The sequence below is a fragment of the Leopardus geoffroyi genome, chromosome C1 (assembly GCF_018350155.1).
Source record: "Leopardus geoffroyi isolate Oge1 chromosome C1, O.geoffroyi_Oge1_pat1.0, whole genome shotgun sequence".
In the NCBI taxonomy this organism is placed as follows: Eukaryota; Metazoa; Chordata; class Mammalia; order Carnivora; family Felidae; genus Leopardus; species Leopardus geoffroyi.
This window is the reverse complement of record NC_059328.1, coordinates 3,779,348-3,801,229: the sequence shown is the minus strand read 5'-3', so window position 1 is coordinate 3,801,229 and position 21,882 is coordinate 3,779,348. Positions and strand designations below refer to the sequence as shown.

At 54.8% G+C, this 21,882-nt stretch overlaps 1 protein-coding gene across 8 annotated transcripts in view; it reads left to right on the top strand.

Moving 5' to 3' along the window:
* NPHP4 (nephrocystin 4) overlaps window positions 1–21,882 on the top strand; it is a 110,933-nt gene that overhangs the window by 60,056 nt on the left and 28,995 nt on the right. For 6 of the 8 annotated variants that reach the window (XM_045475427.1, XM_045475431.1, XM_045475433.1 and 3 more), the window contains 6 exons: window positions 340–478; window positions 6,994–7,055; window positions 8,939–9,046; window positions 10,428–10,579; window positions 10,727–10,918; window positions 11,353–11,540. In XM_045475427.1, coding sequence (XP_045331383.1) covers window positions 340–478; window positions 6,994–7,055; window positions 8,939–9,046; window positions 10,428–10,579; window positions 10,727–10,918; window positions 11,353–11,540 — 841 coding nt within the window. The remainder of the gene's footprint in view (window positions 1–339; window positions 479–6,993; window positions 7,056–8,938; window positions 9,047–10,427; window positions 10,580–10,726; window positions 10,919–11,352; window positions 11,541–21,882) is intronic. The other 2 variants (XM_045475434.1, XM_045475432.1) reach the window with 1 other exon arrangement.

Here is a 21,882-nt window from a genome sequence, read left to right as displayed (position 1 = left end):
ACACTATGCACCAAAATTTAAAAGGTCGGCTTTGCATAGATTTGTTAAAAAACACATTCGAAACTGGGGAGGTGTGATTTCTACTTGTGTAGGGGCCATTCTGTGCTAGTGTGGGCGTCTGGGATTTGAATGCTGCTGGACGCTGATCTTTTTCTGTTTGGCAAGTGACTCAATTATAACCTCAGAGCATGTGGCTTCAGACATCGCTGGTTTTACGCGGACTTGGGGCGGGGGGCTCGCTCCCGGGTCAAGGTGACAGGAAGGGGGGCCCGCTCCCGGGTCGATTCGACACGAAGGCGCGACTAAGGGAGGCGGCTGCTGTTTGCTCTCTCCTCGCAGGCGGAGCAGGTGGCGTCGGGGACGGTCCAGTTCCAGTACTCGCTGAGCCCCAAGGGACACCTGGACACGCTGCCAGGGCACGGCCACGGCCCGGAGGCGGAGCAACAGCCCTCCAGGAAGCCACCCGCGTCCCCTGCAAGTAAGTGTTTGCAGGGCACTGATTCTGGAGCACACAGCGTGACTCCCGCCTGTTCCCGAGGAGACGTACTTGCGCCGGTACGATAACGTTCATCCGCGAATCGCCACAGATCGCTGTCATTTGAGCCAGTGGGCTGAGCTTCTGCTTGATGTGGAGGTGCAGGATTGGACGGTGACAGGGGCGGCCTGGCGCGGTGTCACCTGTCACCCGGAGCTCCCTGACCAGAAGCCCGCGGAAGGCTGTGCCGGTGACGCGTAACGGGGCCGTTGGCACGGGGGTCCTGCAGACGCGGGCCCAAGAGCCGGAGCCGCGCTGAGCGCCATGGGCGCGCCTCTGCGTTGTGCTGTTAGCGTGTCGCGGGTTTGCCCTTCTGACGAGGCGCTTCCCACCCGCTTCAAGTCCGAGAGTGGGGCGTCTGCTCTCAGCTCGGGCTTGTGAGGAAGGGAGTGAGGGCTACCAGGAGAGCAGCGTCCTTCCCGTGGGCGGGGATGTGTCTGCACGTGTGCAGGTAGTGAAGCAGTGACCGCGGCTGCCGGCCTTGTGTCCGGCCGGCCCAGCACTTGGTGGTCGGGGCCTCTTGGCTTCTGCCTAGGGACGCCCAGGGCAGCGTCTGACCGAGAACCGCACCAGTGGTGGAGAGCAGGACTGATGTCAGAGGGAAGTTCACTCTGCAGGGCATTGAGCCCCGGCCTGAGGCTTCTAGAGGTCATGCCCGCTGAAAGAATGTTCTAGATCACAGGAGGCTCGTCTCTTAGAAAGCTGGGAATGAACAAATGTGTCAGCCCGCAGAGGGGAGCTTAGGCCTTGTCCGTGCTCCTGACAGATGCCGCTCCGTGTCACCCTGTCACCAACAAGGACTGCGGTGATGGCGTCGGGCCTACCCGGTCATCCAGGATGGTCTCCCCGATCAGCGGCCATGATTCCTTGCCGTGGAGCATCACAGTGATGGGCTCTGGGGACTAGGATGTGGGTACTTGGGGGGCGGGGGGAGGAGCATCACTCTGCTGAAGAGGTGCAGATCGTCGGTGTGGGCGTTTGTTCGATGCCGAAGACGTCCTGGGAACATCTCATGCGAGGGGCTGTGTGTCCTCCTCTGTCTCTTGCCCAGTAAAGCACTCAGCACACGTTTGCAGAGCTGATGTGAGACCTGGCTGTGTTCTGGCTCTCGAGTGATGTCCGTCTGTCCGTCTGCCTCCCACACCTCATCCCCTCACCCCTGAGCTCTCTTGTTGTTGGCTTCCTTCCGGGAAGAGTTTCTCCACGTAGTGACCCCGGAAGCTCTGGGGAATCCCAGCAGAAAGAACCTCTGTGCACACGCTCCATAGAAGTCCTGACCGGGGCCCCTGCTGCGTCCCCTGCCTTTGTCCGCGTGGTTCCCCACTGGCAGCCATCGGTGCTGCTCTCGGAAGAGAGTGTGGAGTCAGGGTGGGGCTGGCAGACGTGTCACCCACGGACCCAAGTCCCCGCTTGGTCCCTGCACTCTGCCACTTCTGCCGTGGGGCGGCCTCCCAGCTTGGGCCGGCTTTGCCTGCGTTTCGAGATGTTCGAACGAACAGATATCAGCAGTCCTGCCCCTGTTGTGCCATGCGAGGACGGAGACCGGCGGGAGCTGGCCTGTCCCTCGGACCCCAGTCTCTCCAGCTCTCCCCACGTAGCCAGGCACAGAGCAGTGCCCATGGGAAGCCAGACACTCCTGGGCTCCAGGCACGTTGTGGAGGTTCAGGGGGAAGGGGATCCTCCCTCCCCACAGACGCCACTGGCTTTGGGCTCGAGATGATCATGTTAGTCAGTGGGACGGACATCTCTCTGGATGACTGGCTGGGGGTGTGTGCTCCCCGTGCGGGTCTCACCGAGCCCTAGTTGGGCATGCAGGATTCGCGCCCTCTGAGTTCTTTACTCGGAGAGTTACGGTTAACATCATGGCAGACAGATTGCTGGAAGGATCCAGATCTAGTACAGACGTGTGGTGGCAGTGCCATCCATTCTCCACCACCATCTGGGGACCAGCAGGTCCGCCCGGATGGAACCTGATTGCATTTGGTTTATTTAATTGGGATTTATCGCTGCATTCACGTCACACTGAGAGGATTGCCTTCATCCCAGATTCCAAGCATTTGAAGGCCTGGCCTCCCAGGACCCGACGCAAGAGACTTAAATATCTCTCGTGCTTAAGCGGTGATGGAAACCTTTCCTCCTTCGATATTGTACCAACTTACCCGGTTCTGTGGGAAATCTTGACGACACGCGGCTGTCACATTAAGTGAGGGACTTTGGCTCTCTGTTATGAATTATCTTTTTTATGTCCTCTGGAGAATTACGAGGGAGCAGAGGCCCACTCATCACCCTCCGGGAACGAGTGCACGGAGCCACTAGAGGGCACTCGCTCTTGGTTTTTGGAACTTGGAATTTCCCTGACCCATATTTTACTTTTGAATGTTCTGGCGGTCTCAGAATGTCCGCGTGTTCGCTTCACGGGTTTGAAAAACAGCCGGGTAGAAGGGGTCGTGGGAAACCTGTCCTCATGGTGTTTCCCAGGATACCCTGGGTTGGGTTCTTGCCATGGTTGTGACTCTTTGTGTGTTGGCACCGCAGGGACGTCTTCTCCGACAGGGGGCTCCCTGCCCTGGGTTGTGTCATCAGCGCAGTTATTCAGGAAGGGCCGTTTGAGCTGTCCAGCTGGAGTGACGTGAGCCAGCAGATTTCAAGGGATCCCAGGTGTGTGCTCTGGGGGAGGACGTTAGCGGGTGGCCCAGAGCAGAGGCCTGGGCAAGGGGCAGGTCCCTGCAGTGGCCAGCCCCTGACGCTGACCCCGGCCTCAGGCTCTGGGCACCCCTTGGCTCTCCCCACTCCTCTGGGGCCTGGTTGGGGCACTCGTGCACCTCCAGCAGCAGGATGGACAGACATCAGACGTGACGCCTTTGTGGTGACACCCCCTCGTCAGCCCTTGGAGCATGCATCTTCTCCCGTGTCCTCTGTGCTTGGGGGACATCTGGGTTGGGGCGTCTCTACCAGGTGCACGCATCTCCCGCAGGTGCGGAGCCGCTTCCCAGGTGCTCAGGTGCATGTTGGACCCTGGGCCCTAACTTAGCAGCATTGTGGCAGCTGCTGGCGCAGGCAGGACCCTAGGACCCCCGGGTGTGCTCGGGATGCGTGTCCCTCGCTGTCCCTGACTGCCCGGCCTGCCTGAGCAATGGCGGCGGCTGTGGCGGGGGGTGGAGGGGGGCTTGTGCAGCTGTGGGCAGCCCCAGCCCCTCCCCCGCAGCACCCCCAGGTGTGCTGGGCCTCCCCAGGCATCCGGTGTGCAGGAGCCCCTCGGCCACCCTCATGCACCCTGGGTGCGGCACCAAGCCCCATAGCCACGCCATCTCTGAGCTGGCTGTCCCTAATCTCTGCGGTTTGTTCATTGTCCCCGTTTCCTGTGGTTAGAGTCTCAGGGAGGATGACTGTTTACCCCCAAATAATTAGGAATGAGGGCCTTTCAAATGGGTTTGCCGTATGAATTCTTGGTGTCTGAATAACCATCAGGTACTGGTTATTATCCTTTATTTTCAAGGCCTAGTGAGGAAATCTGTTTCTCCAGGTCTTTCTTTAAATCACGGTGACGCTGTCTTTAGCAGTGTTGACCCTTCCTCGGCCATGCTTTTGGTGTCCGCTGTTCTAATCCTGTAATGTTGCCAGACCCTCCACCCCCACCCCCCGGTCCGAGACCTGAGCTAGTCAGTGACTGACCCCTCAGCTGGACATAGGTGGGTTTGTTCCCCTGGACAGTGTTTTCCTCTGTGAACACCCCTCATCCGGCCCGCCTGCTGACTCCTTCCCTCAGTTTCCCCCCAGAACGCACAGCGGTGTTTAAGAAAAGCATTCCCGGAAGACAGCTTGCATTTTGGGACAAAGGGCTTTGGTGGTACCTGCTGTACAGGGCTGGCCCCTGGTTGGGGACGGGCAGGGAGGTGGTTGTGCTGTGGGCCCCCCAGCATTTCCGGAGAGGCCTCTGCTCCCTCCAGCCTGGAGGAAGCCTCCACGAACGCCTGGTCTTCCATTGACCCGTGCACTTGTTTGCCTAACTCTCTGTGACCCCTGCCCAGTCCCCTCACCAAAGGCCCGGTCTGTGGAGCGTTGACGTTTCAGATTTGCGTGATCCTGCACACGCGTCCCCCAGGCAGAGGAGGTGCCAGGACACAGGTCTTTGCGTGACCCGAGGGTCTGTGTCCACAGTTTGGGCTTCTAGAAGCCAAACTGACAGAGGGCGGCTTGGATGGGGAGCTTCTGTCGATGGTGGTTTTCAGCAAGTGGAGGCTAACCAGTGGGTGGCAAGGTGTCGGGGAAGATGCATCTTCACTCAGGTGGCCGACCTGCTGTCCTCTGTCTCGGGCGGTCGGTGGGGATGCTGTCCGCACAGCACTCAGCCCTGGTGGCGGGGGAACCACCTGGGTAGTCCCTTCCCGCTGTCCTCTGTGCCACCTCCGAGGCCTAGGTGCACGTGGCTTCCCAGGCTGCATGGCCCCTGAGCCGCCCAGAGCGCGTGCCGGGCTGCTGGTCCTCTCGGCGTTTCCGTGTTCTTCAGGAGACCAGAGCCCTGTGGCTGCTCAGCCAGATGCTGGTGCTGCTCCCGGAAGGGGCGCGTGCGGGGGACAAACCGTGAAATCATGACCTGAGCTGAAACCAAGAGTTGGACGCCTCACCAGCTGAGCCGCCCAGGCGCCCCGAAGTTCTTTGTAATTTCACCACCGACCCGTGAATGTGCACGCTTACCCTGGCGCATCAAGGGGGAGGTGATAGCCCCTCGCCCTCGCACCCCGTTGCATGGATTTCAGCGGCCTTATCTACGCTCCTGCATCCACGGCGCTCTTTTCCAACTTTTCCCCCTTGAACGTGGATGAGATGACACATACAGGTTGTTTGGGGACTGGCTTTTCCCACGCCATGACCTCTCTTGGTCCCCTTTCCACATCAGGACCTCCCCCCGCCCCGGTTGTTACCAGGCCGCACACGTGACCACGGCCGCTCTTCCCTCCGTGTGTCCGTGTTGCGTGCACGTGGCTCTTTCTGATGTGCCGTCACCGCACACGTGCTGCCCGGTGGCTCCCGGCCCGGCTGTGCCCTGTGCTGGAGCTCAGGCCTCCCATCCTGGGTCCGGCCTTGTGGCCTCAGGGAGACTCTTGGAGGCACTGAAGTGGCCACGCTCCGGAGGACACGTTCTCTGGCTGTGGCTGGTAGGTGGTCTTGTTTGGGAAGCAACATGGCCAGCGATCACCGATTACCGCCCAGAGCATTGGAACAAAAAGCTGGAGCCGGGATGTTTTGTGGTTTTGGTGTGTTTTCGCCCAGGCCCTGCCCCCCGGGCGTCCCGGCCCTGGGGTCACCGGCAGGCATCTTTTTACTCTGCCGCCAAAGTCTTCCTTGTGCTGATTTATTCTCTAGGAAGATAAGATTGCATAAGTCCCAACGTAAAGACTTATTACCTCAAGAAACGTAGCGCACAGCACCCAGCTTTGAGAAGGTGGGTGAACAAGGGTGCGTGGAGGGGGTCTTGGACGGCAGGCTCCGGTTTTTCTTAGTGGAGGGCCACGGAGGCGTTTCTGCAGTTTTATGCTTGTTGCCAAAGTCAGGCTGTGGGGCTTCCCAGGGTCCCCGTTCCGGGTGGGACCAAGCAAGACTCGGTGTCTGGACAGTTTCGGGGAGGAGGGTGGCTGAAATGGAGCGGAGGTGCCCTGGCTGGCCGAATCCTCATGTGCATTTGCTTCTGGCGAGGTGACACCTTTCCCCGGAGGCACAGCTTGACCAGTGACTTGCCATGAGCTAGTTTGGGGCACTGAAGTTTCTGGGACTCAAGTGTTTCTAAGTTCCTGGGAAGCACCTGCCTTGGCCTGTTAGCAAGGGGCAGGCAGGCCACTGACGGGGGTGCCCTCTGGACTCCGAGGTGGATGCAGGTTGGAGCCTGTGGGAGCCTGCCGTGGTATCCCTGAGGTCAAAGGACACACGTGGCCCCTTGCTCTGGGGGCCTCTACCCCTCCCGGTCTCACCACGTCCGCACCTGGAGTGAGCGGGCATCAGCAGGGCTGGGAGACAGGAAAAGTGGGGTGTTTAGAAGTTCCTTACCTGACGTCAAGTCCACCCCAGCTGGGGAGATGCCAGGCCCGCCGACACGGGACCCCAGCTCTTTGAAGTCAGGTGTGTGTGAGCGGCGGGAAGATGGAAATACCCTGGGCAGGCACGCAAGGACTTTGACGGTCACGAAGCCCACCCTTGGTGAGACCACACGATCGGAGAGCGCGAGGCCAGGCAGAGAAGCTGGGCCCCGGCACACCTGGCTGAGGCTCCATCCTCTGCTGTCACCCGCAGAGCGATCCTCACTCTTGCCCAGGCCAAGTCTGCTCCAAAGTGCTGGGCCCCCGGACTCTGCCCAGTAGCTGCTGCCTGGCACCGCGGGCGGCACCGGTCACAGCCAGGGGGCAGACGGGGCAGGTCCTGGCTGACTCGGGCTCCCTCCCCACCTCCATCTGTTTCCCCCCCAGGCCCACCAGCGCTGCCAGCCCGGGGGCACGCTGCCCCCCAGGACTCGCCCGTGGGACCAGGGGTAAGTCCAGGCCCGAGAGGCCTGTTTCAGAATTCCAAAATCAGTTACCCGAAGGTTCCAGCTACATTTCTCTGCGTCTTGAAGGACAGTGGTGTCCCGCCTGGTGGGCTGGGGCTGGGGAAGGGGACGGGCCGAGGTGCTGCGTCCTGTCCCTGCCCTGCCCCCGCTGTGCCCCCACCCTCCCGGCTGCGTGGCTCTCCGTGCATCCGGAGGCCACCAGTGTTATTAGTGATCCTGCAGTCAGCCATCAAAGGCACATTTCAATACTTTTGAGAAATGACGTCTTCTCCCCGGCATCTATGTCTAGCGGCTGAGAGTCTCTCGGGACCGAATGGCCTTGGTTGCTTTTCTGAGGCTCCATAGTATGGTCTTCATCTCCTTTCTCCCCACCGTCTCTGCCAGGAGAGGGGGCCTGGCAGTGACCAGTGTCCTGGCCAGCGAGGTCATGGCCGCCTGGGGCACCAGCCAGGCCCAGCGGCTGAGCAGCTGGTGCTGGTGGAGGCAGGCTGCGGCCGGCAGAGACCGCCCGTCAGCAGACGGCTCTGCGTTTGAGGGTTTCCTGCGTAGGAAGAGAAGGCCCTGCCTTGCTCTGGCCTCTGGAAACCCGAGTGGTTGTGGTGCTCGCCCGCGGTTCTGGCTGCGCCATTTTGTACAGGGCCAGGGTTGGCTTGTCTTCCAGCCAACGTCGTCTGCCAGCAGCACCCTGGGAACTGACTTTCTAGAAAAGTCGAATAATTCGGTATCAGACTGTCCCCACAGAAGCAGTTTTCCTGTATACCATGCAGCTTGTAAACTGGCTCAGTAGTGAGCATTGTATTTGCCAGAAGACACGTGTTTGGGGACAGCCTCCCAGGCTTCCCTGCTGGCCTGTTCAAGCACTTTCCTTCCAGAAGTTTCCATGTCACCCTAAATGTTCGGGACTCACAGGACAGCGCTGTCTGCTTCCAGAGGCAGGAGAGGCTCTTGTGGACAGCTTGTGGGGTCTGAGGGGAGCTGAACAGACCCTACAGCTCTCCTCTGCCCCCTCGAGGGCTCTGGGGTCCCCTGTTGCCACACGCCCCCACTCGGTCGTATGCCCTCACCACCTCTTCGTGTGTCGAGTCTGCACCAGCACCTCCTCGGGCTGGCTGTGGCTGTGCGTGACAGAGTCCGGGATTGGAGAGGGGGGTCTCCAGTGGACGGTGGGCCCCCTTGACAGCCGCACTCAGCTTCCGAACGCCTGTGATGTTTACGGAAGGCTAGCCGCGTGCCGGGTTCCCTGCCACCCCCTCCCCGCGGGTTCTCGCTTCATTCCCAGCTGGTCCTGTGATTTAGGTGCTCTCTTCGTCGTACAGACAGGACACCGAGGGGGGAAAAAAAAGGTGTTTGGTGACCTGCCCATGGTCGCGTGATCCTAGTGATGACGTGGGGACTCCATCCCAGCGGTCTGTCTCCAGAGCCCGCCTGGGCTGCCACTGCAGTCGTTGCCCTCGTGCCAGGCTCATGTCACGGGAGCACAGGTGCTGGGACTCGAAGGGTCTCAAGATGTTCAGTCCCCGGCTAGAAGTGAAGCCCTGCCAGGTTCAGAGACCAGCCTGCCCTGCAGCCCGCGAGTGGCAGAGACCCTGGCTTCCCCGGCCCTCCCTTTCTCCACTTGCTCTTTTGTGTTAGTAAGATTTTGTAAGCAAACGTTACCATCTGGGAGAGGGCACGGCCTTGCGCGTCCACAGCTAAACTGAAGGAAGTCAGGAGCGGTCTTGGGCTCCGGAGCAGCCACCGAGCACGAGGTCGCATTCCCGCTGCCCTCTCTGCCACGCTTACCGGGTTTGTGCCAGCGTGGGTGGGGGGCGCCGTGACGTGACGGGGGTGCGTCTCACGTCTCGTCCACGCTTCCTCCCCTTCAGCTGTCTCTCTCCCAGCTGGTGGCTTCCCCACGGTCCGCCGCCCGGTGCCGCTTGGCCACGCCGTCATCCCCGCAACCTGCCGGCTCTGAGCCCTCCCCGGCCCAGGCGGTAAGTACGCCCTCCCTTCCTTCCTCCAGGGAGTGGCTCCGAACCCTGACTTCTGCTGAGGCCTCTGGCTTTGCGAGCTGTGCTGGGCCTTGGTGAGGCGGCTGAGACCCTCATGGGCTCTCCGTGATACGGGCATGGTGACGGTTGCAGGGTGGGGGTGGGGGGGTGGAGGGGAGGGGGGCGGGTGTGTGTGTGGACATGGCTTGACGGTTCTTGCTTCCGGTATTTGCCACCGTTCTGTCCTGCTGACCAAGGAGCATGAGGTGTGGAAGCTCTTCCTGCCCCAGGGCTTAATTAGGCTTTTGCTCCATCTGACCAGACAGAGCTAGACCACCCTCGGGTCTCTGTGCCTGAAAGAGAAGGACAGTTTTGCCAGAGGTAGAAATAGAGGCCGACCCAAGCCTGCAGCACTCAGGGACACTCTCCTCGCTGTCAGCAGCTGAAGGAGAAGCAGCGGAACCCGCCGTCCTGGATTCTGGTGCGTTCTGGGCTCAGACAGGCCTGTGCTGCCGCTGAACTTGGGGAGCGCACGTGAAGTCTGATTCCAAAAGCTGGCTGCCGCTCCTGTAAACCGCGTCTTCAATCCTATACTGGGAGTCTATTGAGGAAAAGTAGTGCCGTTCCCTTATCTATTTGAGAACACGCCCAGTACCGTGAAATGCCTCGGTCTAAAGTCTGTCCGGGGCTCGTGCGTTTATGAAAAGCCTGAATCTCTTAGTGTTGACAGCTGAGATGTGTGAGAGTCCTCCCTGGTTTTGTGGTGTTCCTTTGAGCTGGAACGGAAAGCTGGGGAAGCAGGCTCGAAGGAGAGTATTCCGGTCCCCAGACAAGCTCTTCATTTAGACACGCCTTCTACTCTGGAGGGACGTGGGAGGTGGGATACAAGGGGATGACTAGAATACCCCAGTGACATGGGATGAGAGGAAGGTCTGCACGCGCCAGCCGGGGGCTGGGGACCAGTGCGTCTTGCGGTTTGAAGGAGGGCTTGTTTTTCTGTTCTATAAATGTGGTTTTTATGTTAATTGACCTTCTCAGACAGCACATCTCTCCCATGGTACCTGTTCATAAAATTGATGCTACCTTTCTCGTTGCTTCCCGACTCACACAAAATACGAGATGCCCAGATAAACCCGAGTTTCAGATAAATGGTGACTTTTTAGTATAAGTCAGTCGTGGATATTTCGCGGGACGTACTTACATTATACCGAGATTATTCATTGTTCACCTGATGTTAATAGGCAACTGGGCCTCCTGTGTTTTCATTTGCTGAAGCTGGCAGTCCGACAGAGGTGGTTCGTCCGTGAACCCCCACACCCCAGCATCCTTGGTTGTTACAGGCTGGGATCCTGGCTGGCCTCACCCGGGCCCACATTTTGCTCAGCAGGGGCTCCCCTTGGAGGGCAGGATCTGTCACCTGGAAGCCGAGCTGAGCCAGGCGTCCTTGGTCCTGGGAGCATCTGTTGCCGAACACTTGCAGGAGCTGCCTTTCACACCGGTGCACGTCCCGATTGTCGCGGGCGTCCAGGCCAGGAGGTGAGGGGCGGCCGTGGGAGGGCCCGGCGTGTGCTGTGCCGTGAAGACGGACCCTGAACAACAGGCTGTCCCCAAAGGTGGGGCCACAGGTCCTGCCCCTCCCTGTCTCTTTCCTAGAGGCCAGCTGCGGGGGTCTTTCTGTTTCAGCTCTGGAAGTAAGCTCTCGCGGGCCTCGATGGTGCTCCTGCAGGCTTCCGGCTTTCCTGAGATTCTGGATGCCAATAAGCAACCAGCCGAGACTGTAAATCCCGCAGACCCCGTGCAATTCAACCCTCAGAAGGAAGAATCCGATGGTCTACAAGGCAACGAAATAGTACTGCAGTTTCTTGCCTTTAGCAGGTACGTTCTTAAGTGTTCTGTGTTCCTCTTTCTGGCTCTTGCTTTCCTTGCGTTGAAGAAACACCTCTGTGTGGTTCTGAGCTGGGAGAACCCTCCATGCTGAGATCTTACCAGACTAAGGGACGCTGTCTGTTTTCATTTTCATCTCACTACGACCCCCACTCAGCCATTTCTGAACGCGGTCAAACCTGCTTTTGCCTGGTCTTCTGTGATTGAATGTGTTGTGTTGGTCAATTCTTCGGTATTCGTGTGGCTACGTGGGCAGGTTCTCCAGCTGGGGCTGAAGTGGGTTGCTGTCCAGCGGGCTCCCCGAGTTCCCGGTGGAGCCGCCCGGTGGGCGGACGAGGCGGCGTGTGGCCTGTGGCACTAGGCTGTTGAAAGCCCAGGTTCTCTGCTCTGGAGGCTCGATTAATTTGGGCTCTTATTGGATTCAGAGTGTCCCAAGACAGCCGGGCAGCGCCGTGGCCAAAGACCGTGTATTTCACCTTCCAGTTCTACCGTTTCCCGCCCGTGACAACGCCGCGGCTGCAGCTGGTCAGGCTGGACGAGGCGGGCAGGACGCTCCCCGGTTCTCTGCTGCATCTCCTGGTTCTTGCCGACAGAGATGATTCCTCCGATGCTGGTAAGTGCTCGTGCGTCTGGTGGGCGTGAGAAGCCCGGCACCAAGCCTTGTCTGCAAGTTCTGTTATTTTCAAATGACGCGTGATGAAACATTTCCAGCACGTGCAGAATTGGAAGGAACGGTATAGGGAACCAGTGTGTCCGCCGGTGGGCCCCCACCCCAGACCCCTCCCCGAGCCAGGGTCGCTTCGAAGCAAACCCCAGACGTCGTCTGATCTCATCCGCGAGTATTTCCTTACGTGTGTCTAAAAAGTAAGGAGTCCTTTCTGAACACCGTAAACTCAGTATATCCTGCTTGAAATGAATAATAATCCCATAATGCCATCAAATAGCTGATGTTAAAATTTTCCCAGTAACTTCATGCATTTTTATTTTGAGGTTGAAGAAGGGTTTTTTTTTTTGTTTTTTTTTTTTTGAGGATGATAACATTTTTAAAGGTTTTCTCAGGTACGTTTCCCTGGACGTTGCAGTGGCGTCGCTCTCGTGTCTATCTGCGGTCCCCCTGCCGTCCCCAGTCTCTGCTTCCGATTTATTTGTTGAAGTAGCCATGTTGCTTGTCCCGTGGAACTCCCCTCAGTCTGCACTGGGGTTTTGCTTCCCAGTGATGACATTTAGAATGTCCCTCTCTGTCCCTGTTTTTTCTGTACATTGGGAGTGAGATCTATGTGCGTGGCCAGAGGCATGTTTTTGTTTTGGGCAGGAATTCTCCGGGGCCGGGGTTGCATTCACTACCTCTGGCAGCTGCATAGGGCCCGGTTGCTTTTGTCTGTGCCGTGTCGGTGGCCACTAGGTCCGTTGCTGATGTGCGGATAATTATGCTCAGGGTTTAAGTGGTGCCATTCTCCTTCTGGAACCCCTCTTCATTTGTCAGCTGGAATGTCTCCATGAAGAGAAACTTCCTGAGGTACAGTTCACGTAGGAAAGGCAGAATAATGCTCAGTTCTTCCCTTTTATTTACTAATTTTCACAATAATTAGCCAGTTCCCTAGCATCCTTCGAGAGTGGGGCCGAAGTTTGTTTCTGGTATCATTATAAACCAGTGGATTTAAACTGCAGTAGATCAAAACAGATCAAAAGTGTTGTTTTTATTGATGGTCAGTCACATGGTAAGGGGCAGAGCTGGGTACCTTGTGTCTCTTAAGTAGAAAGGGCAGGTGGAAAACGATGTGTCAAAATGCTAATCAAATGAGGGTAGTTTAACGACATTAGCACAGACAAAAGAGGCAAAAGGCAAATGCGGTGCTAGGGATAAAGAAACCTATGAAATCTAATCGAGGGAATAATCACTAAGTAAAAATTCTGTATCTGTTGAACTTCCAGAAAACATAGCCTCAAAATATAAAAGAAAAATTGATAGACTTTATGCAGAAATTGACAAACCTGCAGTCACAGAAGATTGGACCGACCTGTGTCAGTGAGTTGACATATCAGGCAGAAAATAATGGGGGAAATTGTAAAATACAGTCTAAAAAGATGATCTTACAAAACCTGCAGGACCAGTTTAGAGAATATGTGTTCTTTTCAAGCATACTTTGAGACTTATGGAAACTGATCATTCACAGACATGTGTGTATGTTTTAGGCCATCACGCAGGCATCACCTTGTACCAGGAGACTCAGTATCCGATCTAATGGTATGGCATTCTCTGACCGAAACGCTGCAGATCAGAAATCAACCATTCCCTCACCCACAAAAGGCTCTGAACTGCCGGGTTTTTTGTTTTTTTAATTTTAAAATATATTTGTAATTATTCCATAGGTTAATGAAGAAATAAAAATAGAAATGACTATTTATTTACTTATTTATTTATTTTTAAATGTTTTTATATTTATTTTTGAGAGAGAGAGCAAGCAAGAGGTGGGCAGAGGGAGAGGGAGACAGAGGATCTGAAGTATGCTCTATGTTTAGAGTGCAGAGCCTGATGTGGGGCTTGAACTCACAAACCGTGAGACCATGATCGGAGTCAAAGTTGGATGCTTAACCAACTGAGTCACCCAGGTGCCCCAGGGGAAATTTACAGCTTTAAATGCTTGTATTGGGGAAGAAGAAAGCATTTTTTAAAATGCTGATCTAATTGTTCAACTCATGAAGTTTGGGGAAAAACCAGAACAAATCCAATAAAAGTGGAGGGAGAGAAATTTGAAAATAAGCATAAATGCTTAGAAAATGGCAGACAGGGTCAGCCAAGTTGCTGGGCCGGGGGGTGGGGGGAGGTCACAAGGTCAGAATCGGTCGAGAGGGTCAGAGCTGTTGCAGGCGTTGGTGGGTCCGAGAGCCGGGCGTCTTGCTGGTGGTCCTCTCCATCCGATGGGCTTTGCTGCCGGCAGAGGTAGCTGCACAGCTGCCGCCAACCGCGGACCCCAGGGCAGAGCCCTCGCCCCCTGCTTGTCTGAGGCCCCTGGCATCCTCTCTCCCTGCAGGCAAGTCTGAAAAGACAGAGGGGAAGGGGGTGCAGCTCAGGTCTGCTCCTTCTCCAAAACCCTCCGGCTGATGAGCTGTCCTTCGCCTGGGGAGGAGCCTGCACCGGGCAGAGGGTGGGCGCAGAAGGTCCCTCTGCTCGGAAGCATGTGGCCGGGAAAGGACCTTTGCCACATTCCCAGTTTTGTTCTCTCAGCTCCCTGGGTTTCCCAGCCTTCTTGGGACCACTTCTCCCGAACCGACTGCCTTCTCTTTGCCCATCCTCCCGGGACCGTTGGTGGACAGTTGAGCTCATGTCCCCAGAAGGCTCTGAGATGGATCACAATAGTGCATTGATTTCAAGGCTCCCATGCACCTGTTGCCGAGAACGTGTCTCCTCTTCCATTTCCTGTTTTGAGCCCCATCTGGCCATGTTATCTAGGGCAGCTCTCGGAGGTTCTGCGGTGAGGTTAAAGGGATAGTGTTTAGGCGATTCCGTACAGAAGGCCTCATTTGAATATAAACTCCTTTACCGTATGAATTTCTCAGAGAGAAATTAGTTCAAAAATTAAATTTCCTGGGGTGCCTGGGTGGCCCAGTCGGGTAAGTGTCCAACTTTTGGTTTTGGCTCAGGCCATTATCTCACAGTTCATGAGTTTGAGCCCCCATCGGGCCCTGCTCTGATGGTGCAGAGCCTGCTCGGGATTCTGTCTCTCTCGCTCTCTCTCTGCCCCTCCCGTACTTGTGCTGTTTCACCCACAAAATAACATAAAACTTTAAAAAAACTTAAAAAAAAAGAAATTTCCTTGCAAGTTGAGGTCCAAAGAAGTTAAACTCCAAAATCAAAATTTGTCATTATGAATTAGAATTCAAAGTCCAGAATTCTTAAGTTCAAGTCCAAAAAAAAAGTTCCTTTCTGTGTCTTACCCAGCTGACTTAGCCAGTGTTGCCCCTGCCTGGGTGGGTCTGGGCTCCCTCCAGCAGCTCCAGCTTGGGATCCTTCCTCGCGGCCCAGCTTGGGGTCTTTCCTTGTGGCGCAGCTTGGGGTCCTTCCTTGTGGCCCAGCTTGGGGTCCTCGCAGTCTAGCACCTAGCCTCTCTTGAGCCTCACTTAGGATATGTTTTCTTCTGTTGTTGAGATAGAACATGTGTGTAACAAAGCGTTCAGTTGCACCAGCCTTTGAAAATTGATAGGTTTTATTTTTTAGAGGAGTTTTAGTTTTATGGAGGAACTGAGCTGGTCGTCCAGTGTTCCCAAATACCCGCTGCTCCCAGAGTCTCCCCAGTTAGCAGCCTTTCGTATCAGGTGTGGACGTTTGTCACAGTCGATGGACGAGTGTTGACACTTTGTTGTTAACTAAAGCTCAGAGTTCGCACGAAGGCTTGCTCCTGGTGGTGTACATTCTGCGGGTTTTGGCAAACACAGAACATCTAGATCCCCGTACAGTATCGTGCAGAATAACTTCACCCTCACGCATGCCCTGTGCTCCACGTCTTCAACCCTCCCTCTCCCCGCCCCCCTCCCTCTCCCCGCCCCCCTCCCCCCTCCCCACCACTGATCTTTCTCCTGTCCCCACGGTCTCCCGTTTCCAGGGTGTCGTACGCTTGGAATTGTATAGGACGTAGCCTTCTCGGACTGGCTTCTTTCACTTAGTAGTATGCATTTAAGATTCCTCCATCACTTCTTGGGGCTCGGTAGCTCATTTCTTTTTGGCGCTGCGTCCCATTCCATCGTCTGGAGGGACCACCGCGTATTTCTCCGTTCCCCTACTGAAGGGCACGTTGACGTCTTCCAGTTTTTGCCTTTACGAATAAAGCAGTTATAGACATCTTCGCTCAGATTCTGTGTGGACGTAAATTTTCAGCGCTCTTGGGTGACACCTGGGAGCACGTTTGCTGGGTCTCAAGGTAAGTGTATGTTTGCTGTTGAAGGACTGTCTTTCCGAGTGGCTGCACCGTGTTGCGTCCCCGCCAGCCACGAGCGCGGGCCTGCTCCACACCCTCTCGGCATTGGCGCTGTCGGCGTTGTGGGTTTTAGCCGTTCTCACACGTACGTGGTGGTATCTCGCTGCCGGTTGGCTTGCATTTCCCCGATGGCGTGCGATGGGGAGCCTGTTGGCAAAGAGTGACTTGCCACGTGCCCGTCTCTCTGGGGAGCTGTCTGCCCGTTCCTTTTGCGTATTTGTAGACTAGGTTTTCTTACTGTTGTGTTTTAAGAGTTCCTTGTTTATTTTGCACAAAAGACCGTCATCAGATGTGTGTTTTGCGGATGTTTTCTCTGTGCCTGTGGCTCCCCTTGTTCGTGGTCTCCCAGTGTCTTTGGGAAGGAAGACGTTTTTGATTTGAATGGAGTCTGGTTTATCAGTTATTTCTGTCATGGGTGCCTCGTGTCTTTGGTATTAGAGCGAAAAACCTGTCACCACACCCAAGGTCACCTGGATTTGTGTCCCCTGTCTTCCCGGGTACCAGAGTTTTGCGTTTCAAGTTTAGGTCTGTGATCCGTTTTGAGTTAATGTTTATAAACGTTGTAGTGTTCACGAAGTGAACACCGCTGTGTGACCACGAGCCCAGCCACCCTGATAGGACTGCAGACCGGTACCTGGGCCTCCCCCGCCCCCCCATCCTTGGCTTCCCCAGGGGTGAACGCCCCTCAGAGTCTGTCACTGTAGACCAGCGTACCTTTGGTTTTGGACTGGAGCAGGATCATGTTGTGCGTGCCCTTCTGAGTCTCACTTCTCCACGTGTCCGCGAGGTCCGTCCAGGTTGCCGCGTGGAGCGGTGGTTCGGCCTTTATCTTGGCTGTATGGAAATTCTTCCTCTGAGTATTCCACACCATTTATCCATTCGGTTGCCCACAGACATGTGACTCGTTTCCGGCCTTTGCGCCTTCTTTGGGTGCATATGTATGCGCGTGCACTGGTGTTGGGTGTGCACCCACGAGTGAAACTGCTCTAGGGCACACGTGGTCATCTTTAGTCGATTTGCCAAGCAGTTTTCCCCAATGCCCATCCATTAGAGTAGATTTGATCCAGCGGGAGACGTGGCAGCCTCCCGGACAGAAGTTTCCGGAACCCACGGCCCTGGACCTGGTGGCTGCCTCTGCCCCAGGCTCCCGTTTCTCAGTGTTCCGGCTCGTGAGGAGAATTGTGTTTTGTTGCCTCCTTTCCTCAGGACAGAGCTCCCTTGCCAACTGCTGTCCCTGTTCTTTTCAGGAGGGCTCAGCCGTTTGTGGTCCTATCCTCCCGCACACACGCGACGCCTTCTTCCCCTTATTTCCTTTGCTTTCTGGCCTGGAGTTGGGCGTCTCTAACATGTTCCTCCCGATGTCTAGGCCAGTGGGACCTTTCTTAGCACGGGAGCTGGAGCTCTGGGTCAGCTGGGAGCCCCCTGGTCTGGAGAACTCTCGTGCTGGCGTTGGCCAGCCCCGCTCTGGGCCCATTGGGTGCTGCCTCTTCCTTGGTGGCTCTCCTGTGTCCTGTGCCTTCTCTGCATACAATCTCACGTCCCCACCTACCAAAACCGTGTCTGTGTACTGTGACACGCTTGCGTTCGCTGTTTATCTGTTTCCCTCGATCATTTGAAAGCCAGTATCAGGGGAGGTGACACTTCACCTCTAAACACAGTGTCAGGCTTTACTGAGAAATGGTTCCACCGTTGTCCTGGAATGGAGAGGAGTCTCACCGCCCCATCCCCGTTTTCCCTCATAACGTTTGTTGTGGCTGCTTTTTCTCTGTGACACGCAGTCTGGGACCTGTGTGGTATTGGGGGTTACCTCCTTAATGTCCTTTCCTCTGGAATAGTCCCCTGCCTTCTCTTTCCAGCGACAGTGGCTGTGTGAAGGGCCCAGGCGAGTGGTCCTGGAGAACGTCCCTCGTTCTGCGTGCGTGTGATGGTTTCCGCACATTGTTACTGACCCTGGCCCTCGGTAGGTCTCGCGCACGGAGGGTCAGGGCTTACGCGCTCCGTCAGGGTCTGGATGTGGCACCAGCGTTCCACGTGCCTCGTGTGACATCCCATCTGCAGTGTCGAGGTCAGGGCTCATGGCGAGGGTGCTGGTTTGGTCCCTTGGGTGAGGCACCGCCCCACGTGCCTCTGGGGGAAGGGAGGTGGCTCCCCTTGGCACTCAGCACGGGGTTCTCAGGCCATTCTTGGGCTCCACGTGAATATCCACCCAACAGCTTTCTCCCGCTCTTCTCACATGCTTGGTGGAGCTTTGCCCGGGTCAAGTCTTTAACTGGAATTTTGTCGGGGCGCCTGGTGGCTCACTGAGTTAAGCGTCCCGACTCTTGGTTTCCGCTCGGGTCATGATGTCATGGTTCATGCGATCGAGCCCCAAACTGGGCTCCACGCTGACAGCGTGGAGCCTGCTTGGGACTCTCTTTCTCTCTCCGCCTCTTCTCTGCTCATGCATACTCGCTCACTCTCTCTCAAAAATAAATAAATAAACTTGAGTTGGAATTTTGTAAGTGGTAGTTTTTCTGATTTTATCATTTGGTTTCCCTCCATTAACTGACATTCTTCTATCAACAAAAAATTTTTCCTTATCAACCAAGGGTGAACTACATATACATCCTCCAAAACAGAACAAAAGCTTGATACTTTCCCTTGAATTTCCAGTTTGCAGAGTAAGAAGTTGTAACAGCTACTCCAGTAGGGGCAGTCCACAGTTGATATATGTCCTGTCCGTGTTCTTGTGTTGTTTTTAGAACATCACTCTGATATTTATTCAGTGTGTTAAATTCATCGTTACTACTTTTTTTTTGTTGTTGTTTATTTTTGAGAGTGAGAGAGGCGGGATGTGAGTGGGGGAGGGGCAGAGAGAGAGAGGGAGACACAGAATCCGAAGCAGGCTCCAGGCTCTGAGCTGTCAGCACAGAGCCCGACATGGGGCTTGAACCCACAGACCCTCAGATCGTGACCTGAGCCAAAGTTGGAGGCTTAACCACCTGAGCCACCCAGGCACCCCCAATCGTTACTACTTCTGATGCTCAGGCTTCCCTATGTTTGGCCGGTAGGAGACCTCCCAGTGGGCCAGGAGCCCTGACGCAGCCTCGCTTTCTGGAACGGCCCCATGTCCTGGGCTCCCCATGTGCGTTCTCTGCCTCTGACCTGGACCAGCTGCTTCTCCTGTGTGGGGCACACTTAGAGACCCAGGGCCGGGGTGCTTTTGATTCTGGGTCGCATTGCTTCTAAGCCTTTCCCTGGGTAGAGCTGGAGAGTATATCGTAGCATGAGTTCACACTGGTATTCCTCCTTGAGATTTAGTTTTTTCCTCAAAGGAATTTATTTGTATCTTTTTATACTGGGAATCGTGTTTCCTGATAATGTATTTACTTACTTTTCCTTACAATTTCTATCATGTATTTTCAGAATTATATTGCTACTGGGGCACCTGGGTGGCTCAGTCAGTTGGGCGTCTGACTTCGGCTCAGGTCATGATCTCATGGTTCGTGAATTTGAGCTCTGCGTTGGGCTCTGTGCTGACAGCTAGGAGCCTGGAGCTGCTTCGGATTCTGTGTCTCCCTCTCTCTCTGCTTCTCTCTCTCTCTCTCTCTGCTTCTGTCTCTCTCTCTCTCCCCCAAAAAATAAATGATAAACATTAAAAAAAAAAGAATTACATTGCTACTGTTAATGCTAAGGGCACAGACACTGAGTGGAGGGCTCAGATTTCTGGCGTTCTCCCTTCCTGGGCCACGTCCCGCTGAGGACAGACCTGGAGACGATTCTGGGGAGCTGGTACCGATTTGATATTCAGTCAGATTCATTGGTTTCCATTTGTTTTTAATTTTATGTTGGAATAGTTACATGGCTCAAAATATAAACCCCTTGTCCTCTCCAGACCATCCACACCCCACTCAGCCTCCTAGAGGTAACCAGCCTTTTAGTTTCCAGCTTCTCCTTCTGATGTTTTTGTTTGTTTTAAAAAGTAAGTAGGGGCGCCTGGGTGGTGCAGTCGGTTAAGCGTCCGACTTCAGCTCAGGTCACGATCTCACGGTCCGTGAGTTCGAGCCCCGCGTCGGGCTCTGGGCTGATGGCTCAGAGCCTGGAGCCTGTTTCCGATTCTGTGTCTCCCTCTCTCTCTGCCCCTCCCCCGTTCATGCTCTGTCTCTCTCTGTCCCAAAAATAAATAAACGTTGAAAAAAAAATTTAAAAAGTAAGCAACGATATTTCTATTTCTCCTTGTTTCTTTGTTCAACAGGTAGCATAGCAAATAACACTCTTACTCACTTGCTTTTTTCAGTTCACCTTACGCCCCGATCCTGACTCCACACGGAGCCCCTGTGCGCTGGTTTCCACGCCGCATTGAACTGCTCTGGGCGCCCGCCCTGTGCTTCACTTGGCCTGGTCTCCTGCTGAGGGACACTCGGGCTGGTTCCAGGGCTTTGCCTATCAGAGAAGGTGGCAGTTAGTAACCGGGGTCAACGTGTTCTCTGCGCCTGGCGCTGTGTGTTTAGGGTGCGTTGGCAAGCTGTCAGGTTACAGATGTGCCAGCACCCGCCCCCCCACCGGGTTAGCCCCTCCCACTGGGTTACCCACGCTCCCCGCCCCCCCCAGTGGCTTAGCCCATGACCTTCCTGTGATTCACTGGCAGTGCCTGGGGCTGCCTCTTTCCTCGGGGCCTTGCCCACAAAATGGGTTGTTTACCTTTGGGAGTTTTACAGTCTGATCATGTGAGATGGATCTTTGTGAAGTTTTAATTTGCATTTCTGTTATAACGAGTGAAGTGGAGTGTCTTTTAGATTTGTCCTTGTCTGCAAACTTCTATTGCTGTCTTTTTCCATTTCTCTCCCTGAGTTTTTGTCCCTTCTGTCCTCTGTTTTGGGAACTCTGTTTATGAGGGGGATCAACTGTTGCCTATGATGTCAGTTGCAGATAGGTTCTCCTGCTTTGTCTTTACTTTGCTTCTGGTGGGTTTTCCAAAGTAAAGTTTTGTTTTCGTCCCCTCTAATGTGCCAGGCTTCCTTTGTATTGCTTCTGAGTTTTCCCGAGTCCTGGATACGAGGGCGTCCTCCTCGCCAGCTCGTAGAGAGAAGCACACGTTTTCTTGGAGGGTTTGTAGGTTTCATATTTCACATGAGATTTCTGGTTTATTTGCAGTTTATTCTATTGTGTGATGGGAGATAGGGATCCAATTTTATCTTTTTTCAAATGTCCCTCCTTTTGACCCAGTGCTGTTTATTAAAAAGGACATCTTTTTTTTTTTTCAGGGACTTGAGGGCCACCCCTATCACGTACCATTTTTTTATTAAGTGGGTTTATTTCTGGATTTTATGTTTTGCTCCATTGGACCAGAGGTTGGCAAACTGATTTCTGTTAAGGACCAGATAGTAAGTATTTTAGACTTTCTGGGTTACATATGTTCCCTCTGGAATCTTCTTTTTTTTTTTTCTTTTCTTTTTTTTTAACAACTCTTTTTTTTTTTTTTTAACGTTTATTTATTTTTGAGACAGAGAGAGAGACAGAGCATGAACGGGGGAGGAGCAGAGAAGAGAGGGAGACACAGAATGGGAAGCAGGCTCCAGGCTCTGAGCCATCAGCCCAGAGCCCGACGCGGGGCTCGAACTCACGGACCGCGAGATCGTGAGATCATGACCTGAGCTGAAGTCGGACGCTTAACCGACTGAGCCACCCAGGCGCCCCTTAACAACTCTTTAAAAAGATGAAAGCCATTCTTAGCTCCCAGCTAGATTGGCCTGTGGGCTGTGGTTTGTCAGACTCTGCATTAGATTATCTGACCACGAAAGGCAGGCATGCTATTTGGTCAGAGGTGCTACTTGGCTGTGCTTTGTATTTATAGCAGCCCCGCCCCTCCCCGTCCCCCACCTCTCTGTACATTCTGGCTGGGCTGGTTTTCCAAATGAACTTGTTAGACCCTTTTTAGGGGTTCTGGGGAATCCATAGGTTAACATGAAGAGAATGGCCCTCATGGGGCAGGAGCAGACTTGC